Raw genomic sequence first — 23946 nt, forward strand, 5'->3', positions numbered from 1 at the left:
AAACTTTAGCATTCTTTAATAACAGCCACTCATTTAACCTGGGAAAAACCAAAACCAGTGATGACTGCTAACAACAGAGGTGTATGACTGTGGATTTTGCTACTGAAAGCTACAGTCCCATTTGAATTTAAAACAAAAAAATACTTCTCTCAAAATAATCCGATGAAATTAAATTCCAGACAATGACAATATGATTTTTAAGATTGGAATCAGAGTCATAAATAAAATAAAATAAAATAAAAGAACCACAATGGCCGCTCAGTTGTTGAGGAGAGTGACCGGATGTAGCTGGAAGAGAACACCTTTGGTCTTTCCATCTCCAGGCTGAACAACATCCATCTTCATAGTGGGATCCACCTGCAGGTCCAGTACACACACACACACACACACACACACACACATACATACAAAGAGCTATCATGCTTTGAAGTAAACAACACGCAGCAGGGGTAAGGTTCAAATGCAATTACCACAAATTAATGAATGAGCAATGATGTCCACCAGACCTGGTTCCATTTCTCTGGTTTCACATAGAACACTGGAACGACATTTTCTCTTGGCGGCGACTTGGCAAACAGCCTGCAGAACACAAAGTAAAGAGGAGATCAATAACTGCCCACTTACATTGTTTGGGTATTTACAGTTATTAGTGGTTTCAGTGTGTGTGTGTGTGACCTGACGACGCGCTCTCGACAGTCTTCCTGCAGGTGGGCGGTCCTGTCGGGCCCCAGATGCAGGGTGCCATTGGGCCCCTCACACGCCAGACGGTTTATGGCCACTCGCAAGGCGTTGATCTGACCAGAAGGAAAACACAGCATTATATTTATAGGATATTTTTAGTGTAGTAAAACTGTTTTCATAGAAAGGGTAAAGAAGGACCACGACTGCTGAACTGTTACCTCAGTGATGTCTTCAACGTCGAACTTGACATCGAAGGTGACCTCGGTGTCGTGCTCAGGTAGGACGGCCTCCTGAGCGTGACTGTTCCACCCCAAGCCACAGAGGGCGCCGGTGTAGCAGGTCCTCTCTGCATTGGTGCTAAAGAAGAGGGCAGAGAATATTAACAAAGGTCTTTTGATGAAGTAGGGCCTTTCTGAACTGGTGATAAATGGTAAATCTGTGCGTCTGACTGACCGCAACTCCATCACAGGGGTGAAGAGCATGGTGATGAGTGCAGGCAGGCCGGGGATGTCTGGCATTAGGGTGGTCTCATTCAGCAGAATACGTGAACCTGCAATGCAACCAAACACACACAGGTTGGGAGGTAATGGCCATTTAGCCTTCATCACAGTGTTTATATCTATGATGAAGTGATCTGTCTGGTACCTGTACTGTTGACAGACACAGATCCGGCCACCAGCAACCTCTGATGTTTGTTATGAGGGTTTTCGTTCAGGGCGATCGAGTTGATGCTGCCCCTCTCTACGATCACTGTCCTGGGAGGAGCGCACACTCGTGAGCAATGAGGGAAGGCACATGGTAACTTGCACTCTGAGTTTAACTTGATGTCGGTGGACATGATGCTTACTTGTAGTGGGTGACGTGACTCAAGCTGTGGAAGGCGATTTTATTAGGACTGCTTGGTCCGTGCACATGAACCTGGGGGTATCAGAAGCGAGGCAGCAGTGGGACATGGCATTTAACAGCACAATCATATTATCACAGGATGCATTCGTGCACATTTCATTTATTTTGATTAACAGGTGTAAAAACCCTGCTGTCATTGTTCAGGGTACCAGACAGAATGGGTGTGGCTCTGGCTTCTAAACAACAAAATGAACACCAGCACATGAACTGAGCTACTGAAATGGCTCCATCTGCTGGACAAGCTGAGACCAACAGACAGTGCAGACATGATGCCATCGTGTGGCGAGCCCCATTAAAGACACCATTTCCATCAGGATGAGAGGCCCTAATGATTTGAGAGCTAGTGAACTATCAAATCGACTGTAGGCTGTAGTGTGTCTTGCCTTGGTCTTGGGACAGGACTGGGAGCTCTTGGAGAAGTAGGTGAGCAGGCTGTCAATGAGCTGCTTCTCCTCCACCTTGCGGTCCTTCCAGGAGCTGCTGGTGGCATTAGGGATGTATGTGCCTTTCTCCAGGTCCTTGTACAGGGACACCAGCACCTCATGGCTATGCTGCAAGAGGAGCACACAAACACCAGGCATCCAGACTGTGAAGGGCACGCAGCATTGGCCTGGATCTTTCTGGATCTGGGTTAGCATGACTGAGATCTACAATAGGTTTTCATCAAATGTCATAGTTGAATGTTTTGTCTTATCTACATCCTCAGGGTTTCCCACAGTGCTTTATAGTGAAGGTGGGCTGCCTTAACTGGAAAATCCTAAAAATCCATAATTCTATTATTCATGCTTTTATTTTTATTGAGAGCAAAGCAATGTTGAACACAGTGTCCAAGCACAACATCTGCTGGGGAAAAGTGGCATTGCGAGCACTGAGGAGAATATTTTGGGAGCATCATTGTGTGAGTAATGCAACATTGTTAGAACACACACAATGCCATAATATCACCAGAACCTGTCTAAAATGTTAGTAGTAGTAAGTAAGATAAATATCTCAAATTATTTATTTTGTGCCATTACAAACCATGACTTTGGCTCTACCTTATTCTCTGCATTGATAATGGTATCTGAATGGTAGCCTTCATTCGCCTCCAAGTAAGCTGCTATGAATTTGACTCGTCAAACACAATAAAAACTAGTTGATTGGAGTTTATTCCTTTGCATATTAAACAGAAATGGCAGACAGAAAGCATTAAGTTGTGCATGTTATTCATTTTGTTTAGTTTACTCCTCTATCACCCTAACTGATACATTTCCTGTGGGAAACTTGACCTTTCCACCCTTTCCAACTGTTGTGCTACCTTGGAATCATAGCTCTCCTCAGCCTTGATGGCATGTCCCTCCTTCACCAAGATGTCGGTCACGCTGCTGTTTGTCGTCTCTGTGTTGATGAGCAGCTCCACGCGCATGACACCGTGGAGGATGGAGTACAGTGACACAATGAGTGAACGACCCTTCACCAGCGTGATGAAGCAGTCACGGGCGCGGCTGCTCCACTGGTTCCCCAGGATCATGGACTGGGCTGAGGGGTGCATGCCAGCAAGACGGAACTCCTGCGCCTGGGACCACAAGTAGGGTTTAAGTGTGTGCGTTACTGTCAACTCACATTTCTGGGGGTGGAATGACATCGTGTAACTTATGTATGCAACGTTTTTCTTCATCAACCTTGCCATACGAAGTATTGCTACCTGGAATGGGTGTGACATGAGGTCAAAAGGGAGCTCCCTAAGGCTGCTGCAGGACACCAGCGTTGTGTTGCCAAAGTCCATAAAGAACACCTGCAGGAAGACAGGAAACATACTATTCATTGGTCCATCATGTATGATCCACAACAACTGCATCACACTCCTCTCTCAGTTATTAATAGTGATTGGTCTATGTTCACATTTACATTTTAGTAATTTAGTTGATGAATGACAATGAGTGCAACAGTAGAATAAGATCACCAACACTACAAGCAACCAACTGTAAGGAGTGCACATGTGAAAGCGTGTGTGACCGTAGAATGCTCATGTAAGCGACAAGTGCTAAGAAAACAAATGAGAAATCACAGAAGACAGAGGTAGAAGAGATTTTTTAAGAGAACACAGGGGAGCGGGTGCTGTGAAGTACATCTTGACAGAATGAGTTTTCTATGTGTGAGCGATGTCCACCTCCACTGAGTTGCCACGCAAGTGCAGGATCTTGGCACGGTAGTACAGGCACTGCTCGTTGCTCTCGGAGTAGGGAGCCAGACACAGCAGGTTGGGGTAGAGGGACACGGTAACAGGAAGCAGCTCACGCATGTTAATCTCTGCTGTCAGATGGCGCTGCCTCTCCATGCTGGCCTCGTCTGCCTGGAAGCCCCAGAAGTGACCCACCTCCACCACCTGGAGCACAGACCCAAATTAGAGAGGATGCATCCTTAATGGCTTCAGAAGTTGAGTCACAACCTCCTATAAGTTTAAAACCCAAAGTGAAGCTTTATAATAAGATGTGGCAACTACACACACACTCGTATTTTACCTGGATTTCTCATTCTTGAAAAGTTAATGCAGCTCCTCTGAAATTTAGCTGTGTAGGACCAAGTTAGAGCTGGAAGACTGACCTCTGTAATGCTGACCACAAACAAGCGGGTGGGGGGCAGCCTGTCTGGGTCAATGGTGCTGCTCAGCAATCCCACTGGGCAGACGGAATGGCTCTGGAAGTCCACATTCACCCTGCACAGCAACAGCACACAGAGGACTGGGAGGGTCAGGGCTTTAACATTATGGGTAGATTCCTTTGCATTTCTCCTTGTAGTCTTTAAAATAAAAGTTGCATACAGCTGGGAAGCTTTGAACGGCTGTAATAAACCTCGTTTATTTTGCACTTGCCAAGTAAAACTGTTGCTCATGGAATGAAATCAGATTGGTAGGGAAACAAGGAAGCACACAAATCTGATTGGCTGTGGATGGCCGATGACAGCAAAAAGTTCAGCTGTGGCCAACTTTTCTCGGCCAACAAGCTTGTTGGCTCTTCACACATCGGCCGAGTTTCTCTGGTCGCTCGGCATTACAGGAAATGAATGGACTTCTGCAGATTTGTTGATCATGTTGCTCGCAGTGTGAACGCACGGTCAGAGCCCTTTTATAAACTGCAAACATTCTCTTCCATAAACATGCCTTGGCTCTGCTGATGCCGTGTATGTTTATAAGAAACTGAGTCACAGCTTTAATACTAATAGTGCTGATACTTTATTGATCCCCCAAAGGAGAAATTCTCTTTTCGTTTGCCCCCTCCACAGGGAGTCGAAGCGCAGGGTCAGATATAGACCAGCGCCCCTGGAGCTGGTAGGGATTCAGTGTCTTGCTCAAGGACACTTTAGCAGGGTGGACGCTCACCAATATGGTGGCTGGAGCCCTGGTCCTCTAGTTGAAGGGCGGTCTCCCTTCTTGCTACAGCACCCTGCTACCCCAAATATTATGCCAACGAATGACTGTGGAAAAGCTAATTGAGGTATCAAAACATGCCAACAGCTTTAGTTTTAGGTTAAGTGGAAGTATCACTGTTAGAGGAAAGTAATAGGTCAGAACAGTCAGTGTGCTGCGTCATTGTTCTAATGGCTGTGTGCCAATGTCACCCCGTCTCCCAGTGATGACAGGCCTGTCTTCGAGAAGGAGGGAGGAAGAAGCTGGAGCTGTCTCTGCCTAAAACCTCCCCTATCTGAGTCCAAGTGATTGCTGTGGAGAGTCATGCAGAGTGCTAGGATGTCAGATTACATTAAGGCTCAGTGCAAGGGCATTGAGCAGTGCAGCCTGTGGGTGCAGGGGGTCCCACTTTCCAAAAATCCAGACGGTCACTGATGGGACATCTCGGCCCCCAAAAGACAGAAATAGCCGAACCTTTGTGCTTGTCTGAAATTTCCTGCTCATTGAGCAAGGGTAAGAAGGGAATGTTTTAAAATCAATGCAGCAACTGTATTCACTCGCTCAGACAGGGAGAGAGCTACAGTTCTTTTCAATGATGTGTGAGTAGATAAGCTCTGTACCGTGTGTATTTCATGTGAGATATGGTTCTGCCCCTGGAACAGATTTCCACTGCTTCACTGGGGTACACAGACAGATCCAGGGGCAGATTCTGACTAGACAGGAGGAGGGCCAGGGAGACCTCTGGCAGCACCGCAGAGTCCTGGGATGTCCTGTAGAACTCCACATATGCTCTGAGGACACAAACACACACACACACACACACACACAGTTATACAATGATGAGTTTGCCCTTTCATTGTTCTTTGTAAGAAGACAGGTTAAAACAGATGAAGCGCTGAGGCATGATGTCTGATTTGCTACGCTGGTGCCAGGTACCTGGAGCCGTCAAAGGATATGGCTTTGACCTGGCCACACTGCCGGAACAGAGACTGCAGCTGCTTGTAGTACAGGAAACTGTATGGGGGGAGGTTCCTCACCTGGGACCAAACACACAGCCTGACATTAGTTTGACAAACCCTAGACTTATCATGTACTGTATATAAAAACAAATTCATCACATATAAAAACAGCACATAGTGCGAAACACACACACTTATGTCAGACACAGTTGATGGGGAAGAGGTTCCTGTCAGTCCTAAACTAAAATGATGCTTTGTTTCAGGAAGCCGCTTGCCTAACTTTCCTAGATTGAATCCTACTTCTGGCCCCACACCCTGTCTGGGGAATAGGTCCAAAGGGTTAATTCAGATAATGTCATTAGGGCTGGGAACTGGTTTGATTTGATCAATTCCAGTTCTAATTCGTATTCATTTGACTCCTTATCAATTGTCAATACCAATTCTTTTGATGGTGCTTTTCGTAAAAATAAAATATCTCTAGAAAACACTATATTTTATTACTTATATAATTAGCATATTGTAAATCATAATTAGGCCTATAACAAATAGGTATATTCTCACTAATCTTTTAAAGGAAGCAGCCATTGGCCAAATCGAGCAAGTAATAAAGACGGTAAAATATTTGTGATGCTTTTGCCTTCAGATAAAGGCTAGCAATTTAGGTTAAAATTTCCCCAAATTGCATAATTGCCTCTAGTCATTTTGTCTGTCCAGCTGAAGTGAACAGAGTTTGCCCTTCAGTGCATGTGCAGGAGGCGGAGCATAGGAAGTTGTAGCTGCTTGGCCATCTAAGAAAAATATCTACCAGTGGAATATGTTAATTCATATTTATCACTGACTTATCTGCAAACAATAACAAAGGCGTGGGATTTTTCAATGTCAAGTATGTCGGAGGAAGCTCACTGGCAATGCTCTGGTTGCGCACTACAGTTCTATGGTGGAAGGGGTGAGTAGATGATGACTGAATTTTCATTTTGGGGTGAACTATTCGTTTAAGTAGAGATAAACAGAATCAAAAGTCACACCTTTTTATGGATCCACAATTCTATGAAACTGATTCCAAATTGTAACTGGCTCTCAGATCCCAACACTAAATGTCATACCATCACTGTTGTTTTGGGGTCATAGCCATTCAACTCTCTGGAGGCCAGCTCCTCATCCATTTCCCCCTGGACAAAGTAATTGGGGTAGTAGGCACCAGCGATGACCACCTAAGACAAAAACAGGTTGAGGGTAGCAATTAGGGCTGAACAATTAATCGAAATCGCAATATGGCCTACTGCAATTTTCAAATCGCAGGAGGCGCAATATTGTTAAAGGCGAAATGTGTGTCAAAATACCATTTTAAATTAAATATTGTCGTGCTGCAGAGATGTCCTGGCCTACACATCATATTCTACAGACTTAAGAAAACATCTTTGTTTGGTACAGATCCCTGCAAAAATCACACCATAATCATTTTAATACATTTTTCAATGAAAATGAGAATAATGATGTAAAAATTATCATTCCCTCTAATATCGCAAATCATATCGCAATTGCAATATCAGTCAAAATAATCGCAATTAGATATTTTTTCAAAATCGTTCAGCCCTAGTAGCAATGCAGCTCTAGTTGAAGTTTAGGTGGTTATATACCACAAGTAAATATTTCTATTCAAATTCTATTTTGGACAGTTTTGCAAGAAACCAATTTTACAAGACATGAGGAAGCAAGGTCAGAGGAACCCCGACTTCACTGCCCCCTCCTAGGATCTGCCATGAGATATGTGAGCACATCAGAAAATACTTCTGACTTGGCCATCCCTGCACTAACTCTAACCTGAAGGATGAACCTCTGTCTGTGCATGCTGGTGTAGTCCATGGGTTGAGGGTTCTCCGTCACATTCATGTTGAACGCAGACACACGCCTCTTCAAGTCATCATAGAGCTCTGCAACCTGGACAAGCAGTCACTGGTTAGGAGGTCTGGGGCCACATTATTTTAACCCTAACCACAAATTATTAGCTCATTAACAATGCAATTTGACATTTTTGCCATTACATGAGGAAAAGTCTGCTCAATTTAGCTATAATCACAAACTACTGCATTCAATTTCAGCTAAAACCTGTCACTGAACTGACACTTTCAAACTTTGTCAATACTACCTAGATGATCAGACAGAATCATAGTGCCACAACAAAGGTCTCTTGCTCGGACAGCTCTGGGTTAAGCTTACCTAATATTGTAAACAAACTATCTACTGTCGATAAATATAATTGTGGCAATTATTATTGAATACAACACTGTGGCAATTTTTCAGGTTGGTTTTAGGCACTGTTGCTACTGAAAAATGACACTGCCTTACACAGATGACATACTTTATCTCCAGTGCTACTGTATCAACTTCACTGAAGCATGTAAGTCACCATGACTTTGCCTGTGAGTCATTTCCCAGAAACAAGTTCCATTCTTGCTAACCCCCGACTACAGACATTACTAGTAGAGTAAGTGAGGATGTCCTAAAATGAAGAGAAGGATTTCCTTCTGTAATGGCAGAATGGATTTTTCCCTTCTTTGGCTGATAATCTAGGATGGGCAATTTAAAAGTTATCCAGGAACTCGTGTAACACAACTCCATATGGTCCTGATGCTGGGAGTAGTCCCCATACCTCTCTGATCCTCTTGATCTGAATGAAGTTCTCTTTTCCCCAGTCCAGCTCGTCCTAGGACGAGCGAGCAGCATAGACAAAGAAAATTTATACTGCAAGCTCACTATAGACATCAATAGAAAATGCAGAGGAAAGAGTACTAGACAAATGTATAACATTTATTGAAGAAGTTAAAGTATTACTCTTGTACAAAAACTCTTGTACATAGAGACTATCTCAAACAGAAGCATTTAAAAACACACTATCCACAATTAGACAATCTCATGGTTTACAACATATTATTAGTTGTGGCTCTCTGTGCTACAGTAATTTGCCACATGTCATTCACACAGTGCTATATTAATTCTTTACCAATGGGACAGAGAAATCATGTACAGTTTGATGTTAATTTTGAAAACAAGTTAGGATAATTAAATGCAGTGTTAAATGCAGTGTTAAGTGACTTGTTAGTAGAACATTAGTACTATGTATTTCTTTCTTATTACTTTCTACCTCTGAAAATACACTGTCCAAGTTTTAAGCATGTGCTTTTACAAGGAGCTCATGTTTGATTGTTGTCTTTCCTCACCTTTGGGTGTCTCAGCTGTCCTTTTTTTTTGGATGAGTGCCACGCCTAACAGTAAGAGACAACAGGAAAGGGACTTGTAAACAACAGCTATTAGGCTAATATGTAAACCCCTCAAACAACATAACGCGCTGTTGACTTAGCATCAAACACATTACCTTGAAGGCATTGACAAAAGCCATGGCATCACTTGGGGTGCCACGGGCAAAGGCCAGCTTGCTCCTGGAAATTCAAATATTCATTAGACAACAGAAAAACAAACATACCATAAATGATGGCTTTCTGGAGCTGATGCAGGTTGGTTCTGGTTAAAAGGATTCATTCACATGATATACAGATAGTTCTTCGGCCTGAGAGTAGGCTATGAACCAGGTGAAACTGGAGTACATGGCTTAGCTCTCCGGGAAATTTCCGCAGAAAAATTAACCACGCTGAGCTACCACCTTCTAAACCACATCAAACCAGAGAGTCACTGGGGCAGCTCTAACATATTTCATAATTCATGGTCAGATTGCATTCAGTCAATCAACACTTGTGTTTGTTAAATAAGGATGATGAATTCTGTTTCAGATGTTATATTTCTCAAGAAGTAATTCTGTTTGTTTGACTCTTTATCCTCACTGCAGTTAGATCACTTAATTTGCATGACATGATGTAGTGTCTCGTGCCTGTACAGGTACTTTGCATTTTGCACTCATGAGCTTTTCTTGCACTATGAGCTACTGACTCCCTGTCTGGTCATGTCAGCTGATGTCTGTATGGTATATGGGGTCTGCTCCAGCTCTTACTTACTAACAGTCCATTTCACTGAGTGCTGGGAGTGCCCCTATTACAGTAATGCATACGTAAGAAAATCTATCCTTTAATTTTCCATTAAATCTATGCACTTTAGATCAATTTAATGTATTTGTCAGAGTTTCTGTTCCCATAATAATGGATAACGGATCCCTTTGCTGTTAATTGTTTTATGTTGAAATTATATATATATCATATATGTCCAGTCATAATCATGATATATTAAACATAACCAGGTATGCTAATGAGAACATTAATTAAGCTAATTAATTAACAAATTAACATAATACTACTAATTAACAAAGACGTCAATGTCAACATATTTGTCTTCACATAACACATGGGTGGTATTAATATGAACTCCGTATTTTAAAGCATTAAGGAGTTATAGTTATACTATAGTAGTTTCAAGTAAATCAGTTGTTTCTCATTAATATGTAATTTATGCAGCGAGGTGCTCCGAGATCTAATCAGATCATCTATTCTACAGGGGGAACCTGTGGTGTAAGTATGAAGTTTCTGTCATGTATTGTTCTTGAGTTATTGTGTTCACGACAGTGTTTCTATACACAGACAGACAGACGCCACCATGATGACATACCATGTACCATGGTGGTGGGACATAAAAATGATCAATACTGAGAGCCTGGGAAAAGAGCCTGAATGTTGGTGGTGGCAACCAAACCCCCTTGGGGAGCTAAGACTGGAGAATGACTGTTCCTCAATCCTTATAGAGATGCGCATGCAAGTGAAAATGTTCTACCAAAGAGAAATATCACATTACTGAGTCAGTGAAGCTGCTGGGTGTGACTCACCTGTGGCCTGCCAGCTGCTGCAGGGATGGGATGGCAAAGAAGCTCTTCAGGGAGTGCGAGGCAGCTGAAGAGATATGAGAAGGGTTGTTATTATGCTTTACATGCAAACACATGCACAGAGTTGAGTCTCTGGAACTATAAACATGCATGCCCAGTAATTGAGGCCCAGTTCCAATAGTATGATGACAGACTGACCGATGATGAGGCACTCGTCCAGACAGCCAAACACATGGCCCAGCACAATAATCTTTCCTAGGTGCAGGTCCACCGGAAGGTGAGCCAGCACCAGGCCCAGGAACGTCAGGTCACCGTCCTCATTTTGACCTCTGCCCTTGTGTTTCGCAGACAGCGCACCCATCTACAGAATGAAACATCCAGTGTAAAGACGATGGGACGTTTTCATTTTTTTAAATGTATGAATTTAAATGTCTTTTATAGTCTGTTTTCGCAAGGCTTTCTTGTTAATATTCACACATATTAAACTCCTAATACCTCAACTCATTATGTATGAAACCAATATTTGGACACAAAAATGACTGATTTGAAATGATCACACCAACATTTCATGCAGGAGGCCTAAATCTCTTTTTCTCAGTGACAAAGCAAAGTTAACACACACTTGTCCCTCTTTCCCTTACACACACACACACACACACACACAATGACACAACACTGCCCTACATTACTCTCACCTAATAGACTTGCAAACCCAGTCACAGTGCTAACACTGGCTGACACAAAGCTCCTGACACAGCACTACAGGTCACCCTCTCTAATGCACTGTGACAGAGCTGGGTGGTCAGCTGCCCACCCAAATACCTAACACTCATCATTACAGCACATGTTTATCTCTACTTGAGCAGCGAGGTTGACATTAATGTCACTCTCAGGGGAGGGGGGGGGGGGGAGGGGTTGGGGGTCATCAATCTGCAGTGTTTCAGGACCTCTTTGAGTTGGAGCACGGTCCTCACTATGTCGCTGAGATTGGGGGGTGAGAGGGCTGTGGACAGGAGGGCACGGGGGTCTCCCATGTCCAGCAGCTTCACCTTCAGCATGATGCTGGCCAGGGGGGCGCACTGAGAGGAAGGCAAACAGCAGGGCACGGATCGGTATCAGAGGTGGGGTCAATATATCAATAAGTGCTTCTTCTGGAAAATCTCTGGTCATCGGCACATTTTCTTACCAGCATCTCGGGGATCATGTAGTCCAGGATCTCATTCTTCCAGAATTCTTTGGTAATCAGCCGGTAACAGAAGCCCTTAGACACTCGCCCTGCCCTGCCTGACAGAGACAGGGAAAGAGGGAGAGAGGACAGAAGTGAATAGATGCTTTGTTGTTTGAGTTCTGGTCCTCTGTGGGCATCTGCTGCACTGTAAGGTGTCGTACCTCTGCGCTGGTTGCAGTTGGTCTTGGATGCCCAGGTGAGACGTAGGGACTGATAATTGGTCTCTTTGTCACAGACCAAGTGACGGGCCAGGCAAAAGTCAATCACTGTAACAACAAATAAACACTGTGAAGTTTAACCAATTGTGATTTTGTAAAACCACACACTGAGAAAACACAAAACCAAGCAGAGGAACGAGCATCTACCATATTTGACGTCGGGAACGGTGACAGAGCTCTCGGCGATGTTGGTGGAAAGGATGATCTGTGGAGATGAAGAGATCATCAGTACACTGGGCACTGAGGGCACATTGTGAGGCAGAATAAGGTAAAGGGCTCTTACCTTCCTGTATCCAGGGACAGGGATCAGAAACACGCCGTTCTGCTCCTCCAGAGTCACAGTGGAGTGGAGAGGATACACCTGCAATCTGAGGAACAGCAGCACATCCACCATAAATGTATTAACATTCACCATGCGTATAAAGTAATGTAGGTAAACAAACAAAATGAACATCAGAAATGCTAATTCCGACTGATGTTCAAGTGAAATGTTTGTAACTGACTAAAATATAGAAAGCCAGTAAACCAAGTGACTAAAATATAGAAAGCCAGCAAACCAACTGACTAAAAAATAGAAAGCCAGTAAACCAGACATAAGTGACAGGTATTACCCTCTGTGTGCACTGGGCACTACTGTTCTAGACAGCATGCATTAAACAGATGCTTCTGTGAAATAATGGTTGTGGATCCGGCTGTTGCTATGCAATTATTGAAAAACACTCTGACATTTGGTGCTCTGAACACTTAAAACATGCTAAACTCTCAACACTCTCTAGGACACTCAACAGTGTGCCCTTTCCATTCAAAGTAATGAGAAAAGGCTGCTGCCACTGTGAAGAGAGGTTGTAACCTAAATCATTCCCATATGTGCTCAACATTGTACAATTCATGATCAAGAGAATAAAGAGGCAAACTCAAAAGCTCACCTTTTGCGGACCAGCTTGGCCAAGGCCTCCTGCATGTAGCCTATCTCCCTTATACCAGGGAGGAAAACCAGCACACTACCTCTCTCTGACAAAGTCATGCCATCCTCTTTCTGTGCCTTGCTGCTGACACACACACACACACACACACACACACACACACACACACACACACACACACACACACACACACACACACACACACACAGTGAATGAAAGGGCGACAATTGTGTGTCTGTTTGATTGTTTAAGCCGTCAAGTGCTCAAAGAAACTGGGAGAGTCTTCACCTCGGGTCTTTGCCCTCCATCTCGTCAAAGCTCTGGATGAGACTGATGGCCAGGTTGTACATCTCCACTGAGATGTTAGGGTCACCTACATGTGGAGACTCAACCTGTCAAAATAGACACACACACATACAAACTATTGGGCTTTGCAATATAGAAAATAACAGCATCAGCATCAGCAAATGATAACCTTCTCCTTACCCTGTATGGAAACTGGCTGTGAAGGTCATCAAGGTAAAACTCTTCAATGGCATAGGGGGCCCCCTCCACTTCAAACACGTAGGCTGGGTTCATCGTGCCACGAATCGGGGTGCCAAAGTACTCAGCAAACTGTCTGCAGTTTATGGTGGCTGACATGAGGATGATCTGGGAAAACACGGACGCTGTGAGTGACAGTTCAACTCCCAGCGACAGAAGCTGGAGGAGGAACCTTATTCAGATCTTGCGAGTACCTTGACGTAACGAGAGTTGGAATGGAGGAGCTTTCTCAAAACCAGCAGGAGGAAGTCCATCTCCTCAGTCCGCTCGTGAACCTGGGACACAGAGACAGACAGGAATGGCTGATTCGGGACCAAGTTGTCAAGAACGATTAGATAAGATTAGATGAAACTCAGATGATCCCACAGGGAAACTGAGCCACTGCAGCAGCACAGAATAGGATATAGATCAAAACAGAGCAAAAACAATTTTTAGGCATAATACAACAAATAATTTCAACAAATAAAACATATTGAAAATAAAGATATAATATAGTCACCTTCAACACTGTATAATTAGTGATAAAGACAACAAACTTTTTGGGTACCATAATGACAATGCTACGACAGAGAGATCTACATTAAAACTGAACTTGTTCATGTTTTTTGCACCTCGTCTATAAAGATATGGGAGTACTCCGTGAGGACCTTTGCTGACACCAGTTTCTGCAGCAGCACCCCGGTAGTCATGTAGATGAGTCGGGTGTGCTCAGTAGCCATCTTCTCCAACCCCACCTGAAACACAGATATGCGGAGTAGTGTTGAAAAGTTTGAACAACAACACACATATCTTTAGACCTGTGCATAAGATAGAAACAAGTTGCCAGTGTAATCCTGCTGTGTCTTAAAAACTGCTGTCTGCCACTGCAACATGACTATTGACAGTCAGTCTTGGAGAGAATGCAAGTGACCTGTAACAACATCCACTGCTCCCCCCCCCCCCCAAGGGAAATAAATACTCTCTGGTTCTCCTACTCAACTCTCTGAGCACAAAAACTCCCTCCGCTCACTGACGACATGACTTTCACAAACTAAGAGAAAAATGGGAAAGGGAACGAGGAAGAATTGGGGAGTGCAAACATCCACTCTACTCCCCTTGAGGCAAACAGAGATAACAGTATAAAAGCCGCTCTCATGATCATACTGAAAGGGCAAGGTCACTGTGAGAGAGGATAATACCATACTACTCTCTTCAGCACTTCAAAGCTGATATTCCATCTACTAGTGCTGTTTTGTCCTGCAGCTATTACAATGTGCAGTGTTGCTACTCTATGAAGGAAAACATGCACTTACTCTGAGGTAGATGGATAGCAATCATAACCTGTTTGTAAACGAATAACACATGATATATATTTTCAGAACAAAGATACAAAATATTTACAGACTATAAAACAATACAAAAAAGCCATAGCTTGTTTACAAAAGTGTATTTTAAAAGATAAATCCACCGTAAACATTTTAACACTGTTAATTACAGTTATTTGTGATGTAACTTGCATTTCTGGGCCCACTTTGTTGTTTGGTGGTGTATTGTTCTTACTTCTGTGGATAACTGGCCAAATGTAGATGACATGGCATCACATCAAGATATTTCCAGCACAACTACAATGGAGTTGGATAGCAGATTTTTTTTCAACCATCTAAAACATCAAAGGTAAAAGGTGATGGTTTTGGTGTCAGCCCCTCAGAATCAAAGAGCAAGAGTTTCTTTCTAGACTCAAATCGATTGTAGAAGAGGAAGAAATACCAATTTCTCCACTGATGTATGATGATGAATATGTCACGTGTGAAACCAGATATTTCTATTTTGGTTACTACATCAAACCAAGTTAGCTAGCTAGCACCTAGCTTGCATATGTAGGCCCACTAGCTAGATAGTGGGACATACATTAGCTTCTTCACATCGATTGTTACAGCTAGCTAGTGTGGGATACTGCAGCAAAGTAACGTCTAAATCTACTTACTGTAAAAACTGGAGAGAAGAACCCTCAAAGTATCTGTTAGTGCAATTTACTGCAGAGCAAGACACCATTTCCCTTCAAAACCTCTCATATGAATGATCTAGCTAATCACGTGCACTTGACTTATCTAGAATTAGTGTGTGAGACATCTATGGAAAAAAGAGCGTTTCTGGGACGGCCCGAGAGTTCACTGAGAATGACAACCAGCTGTCATTCCAGGATTGACTTGTCCTGACACGTCCATTTAAATATCTTCAAATATCCTCTACATAGCACAATCATCCGAGGGAAAATCTATTTACTGTATTGGCTTTGTATTTTGACACAGACATTTGGCCCGTGCTCCGTTCAGTTACACTGTTGTAGGCGGGGTTTAGAATTGTAGTGAAACCAGCCTGAAGAGGGCAACAGAGCCCATATGGCTTCAGGTTTAAACCACGGATTCTATCCCCCTGGTGGCACTACGGTGACTTAAAAACTGTGTATACTGTAATTCCTCTAAGCAGTGCGCACCACAAAATGCATTACACACGAACGCAGAAACAAATAAACATACAGAGCCTGGCTCTTTTAATAGCTCCTGGAATGCATTGAACACCACAGATTGATGATATATAAGTGTAAGAGCTTCTGAGGGTGGATTATTCCTTTAAGAATTTATTTAAAACATGACAGCAACGGTGCCAGCCTAAGCTTCTCAGGAAGGGCCTCCAAAGCCAGTGGGCCTGGATGGCAATGGCAAACACATTTGGTCTTTAGCCTAGATGGGGGACACAAATCAAAAAACATGCCCATGAGGTATGCAAATAGGGCTGCGTTATATGCTGCATATCTTAACCCTATCTTCACAGTAACTGTGATCGCAGTCCTGAAGTCTGCAGAAGCAGGCAAGCAGAGGAGCAGACAGTTATAATTAGACGCACTGTTTCAGAGCTCCACACAATTCAGCCAGACAGCCTGGTAACAATGCACACACACAAGAGCGCGCCAACACACACACTGCTAGAGTTGTGAGAGAGATGTCAAGTGTGCTTTTTGTACAGAGCCTCATCTAAGGTGAATCGCTCCAGGTTCTACGCTCAGTCAGTACACAACTATTGTTACACAACATCTGCACAAAGGTCTCTGTACAGTCTTTCTCTACTTGCCATGAAAAGACAGAAATTAGGATTCTCTTTGGTAGCTGGGTGAAAAATAGATGTCCTCCTTCAAATCTGTCTCAAGTAGTTATTGTTTCTTGCCATAAACCAATCACAGCCCTCTATGGAATCAAAAGGAATTCTAGAACATACAGGCTTTCTCAAAAGGTCTATCATTATTATGCTAATTTCATCTATTATCTTTTGAAATTATAATCTTTGAAACGATACATTTTTTAATCTTTGAAAGGCCAATATAGGCTGATATTATTTGCATACTAATATATTCGCAGGCCCGCGTATGTATCTAATTGTTTATGCAGATGAAGTAAATCAGGTCCAAATCAGCACCAACCTGATATCCCACCAAACTACCCAGGGTACACTTTCGCTCTGTGGCAACCCATCGGGCGATGCTGGTGGCCCCAATTTTGCGTGGCTGGGTGACCACGATGTTGCATGAGGTATTTTTCTCGTTGTAGTGGTCCAGGATGAACTGGGGCAGCTGGGTGGTCTTGCCACTGCCTGTGGCTCCACGGATGATCACTACAGAGTTGTTTTCTATCAGGGAAATGAGCTAGAAGCACACACACACACACACACACACACATACATATACACATACACAAACACAGAAGCACACACGTGCATACAGTTGAAACAGACACAGTGGAAACTATATAAAAGAGAAGCCCCGCGCCATATCAGTGTCATAAACAATAAGAATAAGAGCAAAAACTAATTTTTTAAAAAGTAAAAGAAGAATTTGAAATTACAGAACAGATGGATGTGCTGGCTGGCCAAACTAAGCTGATTTGTGACAGGCAGTGCAGACTGTATAATCTGCCTTAAGTGAGTGCAGCTTAAATGGCACTGCAAACTCCTAAAATATACACAAACCACTCACTGCTAGTCGACAGGCTTTTGGACAGGTGAATTTAAAGTTCCCTGCTTGTTGTCCCGGTTGCAATATCACATAATATTGTGCTTCATCTTGAGCAAACACAAAAAAAGCTTGAGTGGAGTAATGACCCGAGGAGGTGATGACGATCTCTGTAAGACTCCTGACATGAGAGGGACTGCACTTTCAGACTGTGTGTGGTTATGTGTGGGTGTGGTATATGGACAGTCAACTTTTACCTCCTGCCTGTTTTTGGTTATGGGCAAGCTGGGGTACTCATAGCTGGCTAGTGGAGGAGGAGGAGGAGCAGCACCTGAGAATTCAGAATTGAATGTACATGAAACACAATGTTGCATGCAAATCCCTGTACATTCGTTTTGCTTGATACATTTTTCTGATGTAACTTAACAGAACTTTGGACTTAAAAAGCTCATATTCAAAGCGATTCAAATACTTACTCCCCCTACGTCCTGTTCTTTTGGTCCGCAGTCCTCCATCTGAGTTCTCATTTTTCTGGCTGCCCTGATCAGCAGCTCCTTTCGATGGGCTGAAAAGAAACAACATTAAAGGGTCATTAAGAAATGTATGACATGTGGACCTCTATCACCAAGGAATTGCAACAACAGTCCTCTGACACAGCTTATGATAGCCTGTAATGGACAGAAATGTAAAAGTCAAATTTTCACAAGAGAACAAATAAGCTAGCTAGTTAGAGCTGAGACCCAACAAAGACATCTAATAAAGAGGTAATATATCATGACACATTTGCTTTTTTGGTTTGAGAACGAAATCTGATGCGAGGCCGGTCGCTTGCTCATAGCACCGTCCTCCATCTTTGAGCAGCTGAAAATGCAAGTAGGTGGGGGGGCTTTGGTACCAAAACATAGTATGGGCCGGAAAGTGAGTTTTTGAAAGCCAGAAATCTCAGCACCTGGATGAGTAATCACTGAGTTATTGGTACTGAGCAACAATCCTATCAAACCCCTGCAGATATATTATGGCCATTTTCTGCTATGGGACAGTAAAATCTTACTTCATGCACATTTACGATTAAAATGTGTGTTCTTTCAATATTAAACTTAGCCCAGAGTATTACTGATATTGGTAGAAGTGCCAAAAGTTAAGGGAGAGGAAAAAAATATTTTCATCTCCAAAATCCTTTGACACTGTACAGTGCATACACAGTGCAATTGTTTAAAAAAAAAAAAAAAAACTAATAACCAGTGGGCGGCAGAGTTGCTCTGCCCCTTCGTTTGTGTTTTCCCCCCGTTAGCGTGGGTTTCCTCCCACATTCCCAAGACATGCAAGCCAGGTGGATTGGAGACTCTAAATTACAGTCTCTCTAAATTAAGGTATGAATGTGAGTGATCGCTGTCTATCTGTATTATTCCTGTGATGGACTGGCAACCTGTCCAGGGTGTTTCCCTGCCAATCCGCCCAATCCATGCTGGGACAGGCTCCAGCCCCCCGTGACCCTGAACAGGAATAAACGGTAAAAGAAAATGAAGAATAAAAATAACCACCACAGAATTAGTGTACAGCAATCTATTCACTTTCTGCTCATATGTGATAGCCAAAGCTTCTTCTTAGTTTCTGCTCATATGATAGTCAAACCTTCCTTCTTCAAGACTTCTTCACAGCAGTGAATACGTGAAAGATTCAGTTTGACACTGGCTCAGCTTACACATGTTTAGTCTCAGCAAGCATGCTAGCCAAAGGTAAGACTGTGGCTCTGTCACTGTGGGCAAATAATAGTAATGCTAATAGTGTGCTTCCTTCAAGTGCATTTGCGCTCCACCAAATAGCAAACTCCTTCTCACTCTCGTCTTCATTACCCCCCTCCCCCACCCCCACCTAATGCCATTCAGAACTTCCCCCGACTCTCTGCCTTGTCTCGTCTTTTCCTCTGGCCACCTCGGCCAGGCCCGGAGCACTGTTGCAGGGAGAGCATTCCCAGTTGTCTCAGCCTCTCTCTCTCTTGGTGAGGGGAGGACTTTATCAGCACAGCAGGCAGAAACCCTGTCAGAACTAAGAGGAGCTCAAATACAACACACACACACACACACACACACACACACACACACAAGGCTTGTGCGCACACACGCACTCTCGCCCTCTCTCTTTCTCTCGAATGCACACAATTCGTGCAAGCTACAAAGCAGCTGACCTTACAACAAAACTGCACACTGCACAGAGGAGAGTGGGGTGAAAGGAGAGGAGAGGTGACAGCTCTTAGTCAGAGAGCAGTGTGTGACTAACTCTCCTGGAAACAGTCCGCATGACAGGAGCAGTGGGAGGGATGAAAAGGACAAGACAATAACTACAACAGAGAGAGAAAAACGTTTGCTACAACCACGGCAGTGGAGGATTGCTACCGCCACTCAACTGATCCACTCCTTTGATGGCATTTGACACAAGAGGATGCAGTCGACAGCGAGGGAAGGAATAAAGTTCACATGGACTGACCCATGGAGGCAAGGAGCTAGAGGCTGTACTCTATGAAAAGCTCATTTTTCCCCTTGACAAATTCTGAGTATCTCACAAAAGCGTCAGCAGTGCAGTTCTCAATTGTAAGTACTGATCATTCATCTTTTCTTCCACTTTTCAGCCAGATGTTAGTGTGATGATTCCTCTATAAACATGCAAGAAGAGACACACAGTTGCTCAATTATTGGTAATGTTTTTGAGTACTGGAGCAAGAGCCAAATCAGATACTAGAAAGGCTCTACTTTGCAACCTTACAGACAATGAAGGGGGTTTGCTTCCTTGCCAATTGCATGTTGCCAGACATACAGTTTCAGCAGCATTGTGTTTAGTGAGGCTGACCTCTGACCCTTCAGGCTGTGTAATCCGTCTGAAGCCCAGGTGTGAGCTGCGTTGAAACCATCAGTCTGAAAAAAGAGCCACGTACACACACCTGGGACATCGTCCTCAGTAGAGCAGGAATAGAGCTGAAGGCAATCATAGCACCGATCAGACGGGGACCAGAGGTCAGCTAGCGAGGGGGTGAAGCATTGATCATCTTCCAGTGTGTCAGATCGTTAACTTTAGTATTTTAATCAGTACTTCAGAAAAAAATTGTAGAATCTAGCAAGGCTTTTTAATGAAATGATTAAATAAAGACTAAGCTTTGAACAATCCTATGTTTATGAGAAAAGTGCTGGAGGGAAGTCATGAACCCATCATGTTACAGAATAACACAAATAATTCTAGTTTCCCCAGGATCGTCTGTGGTGTCCGCCATGCCCCTGTTCAGCTGGATGAAGTGGTCGCATGAAGCGGGAGAGCAGGCGCAGGACGAAGCGGCATCTCTGAAGACCCCGGGGGTTGTACCCAGCCGCATGCTGATCAGAGAGCTCCTGTGGCATGTGGAGGAGCGTGAGCGGCTGGCGCGGGAGCTGGAGCGGGAGCACAGGCTGGCCCACAGCGCTCTGGGTTTCCACTGGTTCCAGAAGTACCCCAGGTTACGGACCCTCATCCCCACATCGGAGCTGCACCAGCTGGAGTGCCTGTGTGCCCAGATCCCACCCATCCACACAGCCACCGTGCTCTCCAGGTGTTTGGTAGTAGCCGTACCCATGCTCCGTCTTCACATTAACATGCTGTCAGCAGTGGCTAGCAGACACTGCACCAACACAAAGGCTGACAGTAGGCAAAGGAGAAAAGACCCAAAGGGAAAGGGAGGCAGGGCAAGCTGCCAAGGAAGCCATTATGTGTTACTGTCACGGAGGCAGGCTATGTAGGGTGTGAACATGTGAAGGTGAAGGATGCCCTATAAGGCTGAGAGAAGCCAGACAACTGCCAGAGATTACACTCATCAACATCAGCCCCATTTTAGCCATACTGAAGTAAAAAAAAATGGTTGTAATGTTGTTCTACATGGTTGATCATTGTGACCTACTTATGACCCACTTATTTTCCATAAAACGAAGGGCTGCTGAATGTTTGCATAACATTATGAAACAGTATTTTTTTTTATTAGATACATGTATTTAATAGCTTGCCTTGCGTGTTTCTACATTTTTCTCTGCTCTTTCACTAATGAATGGAGTGAGAAAATCTTATAATAATAATAATATAATTTTTTTATACAAACTAGGAGATTTAACAGTTGGAAGAGCATAACGGTCCTTGTTACCCAAACAAGTTTATTAATGAATTCTATCCTATACAATACAATCCTTCCACAGGTTCCGAGAGGTGCTTGCAACGAACAACATACTGCCCTGGGAGCTGGTGTGTGTCTTCAAGCAGGTGCTGAGGGACTTCCTGAACAAAGAGGATTGTGAAGAAGAGGAGGAACTCTCAGTGCAGCCGGCACGGCTCCGACCGATGGAGGCTTGGACCAACCGCTACCAAATGAAGCAGGGCTTCGTCACACCTACAGTACCCAACTGTGGAGAGCATCCAAGGGAGGAGATCCCAACAATCTCTGGATACGTGGACCGTGCCATGCGGCACTCCAGTTCCTTCACAGCCCACAGGGAGTGGGATCTTCCATATTACTATCCAGTTCCTCTCAGGCCCACAGGGGCGTACAGCACTACACTGTGAGAGGACACACTCCTGTGGTTTTGTGCTTAATCCCCGAAAAGACCATTTTACCACATCCAAAGCATGGAGATTTCATGCAAAGACTTCTAGATTGGTTGTATTAGCTTTAGATATCTTGTAGCTTATAGCTATTGCAATATGACCCAAAAAGTGAAGATGACACTAGGCTACATTAAAAATGTACTGAAATACTTAATTACAAGAACTGGTCTGTAACCTGCTCTTTATAAACCCTAATTAGTGGTATTCTATAGTTCACGGTTACATATGACTATTAAGCTTTCTGTAGTGGGGTGTATTTCACAGGTACTTGCTTACTTTATTTGTTTATTTAACAAATAAATAGCCGGCTAGCCAGAGTGATGTCAAGGTGGTGTCAAGGAAATGAAAAACAAACATGCAGCAGAACAACATTTCCCTGAGGTTATTCTGAGTCAGTAGCCAATCAGCTGGGGATATAAACAGAGAACAAAACACTTTAAGGCAACAGCCTTACTGATTTTCTCCACTGCCTTAGGCAAATTGTGCAAACTAGTGTTAAGTAAATCCTTCATTCTGTGTTTGTTTTGCATATGTATCTCTGCAAGCTCCCTTTAGGGGCTTTGAGGACTGGGGGCCACTTTAAAATCACATGAACCAGGAGAAATCCAACTTCAGATTTTTAACACCATTATGATAATAACGACAACTTCAACATGAATCCATATTTACATCCATATGCCGATACTGTAAAAACGATTAGTGTTTATAATAAGGACTTATGAATGGTTAACTTATTCCCTTATTGACAAGCTGAAAGGCCTTGAATTTGTTTCAACTGATCCAGCCATCATCTATAGCTGGATACCACACACTGGAAATCATAAGGCTAATGACAGGCATATAAATGCTGGATGTTCATCACAGCACTGCCACTGGGTTGCTGGGCCTGAACAAATAGCCTACTTGACGTTAGAAGGTTTCAATTACAGGAAGGGAAAATGTTCGTGTGATTGGGTTAAAAACTCAGTGAGAAAATCCATGAACCCTCCACTGGCAATTTGCCATAAAATTATATTACAAAGTGCAATTCAAAGCATGTCTTTAGCAGGCCACAGCGACCGGTAGGCGCGCTAACACAGCTAACGTTAGCTGAGAGACTTTGCTTCCACACAGGTAACTTAGCTATCCTCGTATCTGTAACTTCTGCCGCGAAACTTTCTGTCAGTTAGCCTAACCTAACCTACATCCAGTCAGGCCATGCTTCTATTTGTGGCTACAATAAAGAAAGCACACCTACAGAGAAGTTCAATTTTAGCTGGTGACGTCACCTGCTGCTCTGTCTGAGCAGTCCATCATTAGTGTGTGTTGGGTTTTTTGGAAAACAGTTGGTTAAATATTTTAAAAGTCGTATAAAAAGTGGAATGCAAGTAACAGTTCCCGACATATGCTACAAGATGGAAGTTGACGGGGTTTCTAGCAAAAACCATGTTTTTGGGGAGAAAACGGTTTGCAAAATTTAGCTTTAGCAAAAAGTTAACTACTAGCTAGCGCTAACTTACCTGATCTGTGTCGATGACGGTTCATCCAACTTTTCTTTTGCAACTTCATCTGTGAGTTTAATATTAGCAAATTTAGTCCCTAGAATGAACCAATCCGATATCTGTTCTGCGGTGATGACTTTCTTCATGTTTTAGTGTTTTGGGGCATTTTACAAAAAGCACATGTCTTGGTCGTGTTCAGCTCCT

General features: G+C 43.5%; 2 protein-coding genes across 2 annotated transcripts; one reads left to right on the plus strand and one right to left on the minus strand.

Annotated features, from left to right (window-relative positions):
* Nucleotides 1-112: 112 nt before the first annotated feature.
* On the minus strand, nucleotides 113-23888 carry tdrd9 (tudor domain containing 9). Its single transcript, XM_071910998.2, has 37 exons — nucleotides 23761-23888; nucleotides 20907-21174; nucleotides 20492-20556; nucleotides 18133-18212; nucleotides 17905-17978; nucleotides 17120-17341; nucleotides 14277-14399; nucleotides 13860-13940; nucleotides 13609-13773; nucleotides 13411-13514; nucleotides 13126-13245; nucleotides 12483-12567; nucleotides 12347-12404; nucleotides 12143-12247; nucleotides 11940-12037; nucleotides 11701-11832; nucleotides 10952-11114; nucleotides 10757-10820; nucleotides 9305-9368; nucleotides 9150-9194; nucleotides 8582-8635; nucleotides 7753-7869; nucleotides 7035-7142; nucleotides 5909-6009; nucleotides 5593-5763; nucleotides 4171-4282; nucleotides 3737-3952; nucleotides 3272-3361; nucleotides 2885-3142; nucleotides 1971-2138; nucleotides 1529-1599; nucleotides 1327-1436; nucleotides 1135-1231; nucleotides 900-1038; nucleotides 676-794; nucleotides 507-579; nucleotides 113-357 (listed from the first exon to the last, which is right to left on the minus strand). Exons 1-37 carry the CDS (start codon nucleotides 23886-23888, stop codon nucleotides 259-261), a joined length of 4347 nt encoding a protein of 1448 aa, XP_071767099.1. The 3' UTR covers nucleotides 113-258.
* Nucleotides 20908-22219, plus strand: rd3l (RD3 like). Its single transcript, XM_071911001.2, has 2 exons — nucleotides 20908-21221; nucleotides 21856-22219. The coding sequence occupies exons 1-2, from the start codon at nucleotides 20908-20910 to the stop codon at nucleotides 22217-22219; spliced, it is 678 nt and encodes a 225-aa protein (XP_071767102.1).
* Nucleotides 23889-23946: the final 58 nt, after the last annotated feature.

Source organism: Centroberyx gerrardi, chromosome 17 (assembly GCF_048128805.1).
Source record: "Centroberyx gerrardi isolate f3 chromosome 17, fCenGer3.hap1.cur.20231027, whole genome shotgun sequence".
Taxonomy (NCBI): domain Eukaryota; kingdom Metazoa; phylum Chordata; class Actinopteri; order Beryciformes; family Berycidae; genus Centroberyx; species Centroberyx gerrardi.

What these genes read in the sequence shown, in the direction of transcription:
- rd3l (XM_071911001.2), top strand. Translation starts at nt 20,908, where the DNA reads ATGCCCCTGTTCAGCTGGATGAAGTGGTCGCATGAAGCGGGAGAGCAG. An exon ending in ACAGCCACCGTGCTCTCCAG is followed by an intron (nt 21,222 to 21,855) that starts GTGTTTGGTAGT and finishes ATCCTTCCACAG; the next exon opens with GTTCCGAGAGGTGCTTGCAA.
- tdrd9 (XM_071910998.2), bottom strand. Translation starts at nt 23,888, where the DNA reads ATGAAGAAAGTCATCACCGCAGAACAGATATCGGATTGGTTCATTCTA. An exon ending in ACCCCAAAACAACAGTGATG is followed by an intron (nt 6,010 to 7,034) that starts GTATGACATTTA and finishes GTTTGGTCCCAG; the next exon opens with GTGAGGAACCTCCCCCCATA. An exon ending in TGTGTCTGTCAACAGTACAG is followed by an intron (nt 1,232 to 1,326) that starts GTACCAGACAGA and finishes GTTGCATTGCAG; the next exon opens with GTTCACGTATTCTGCTGAAT.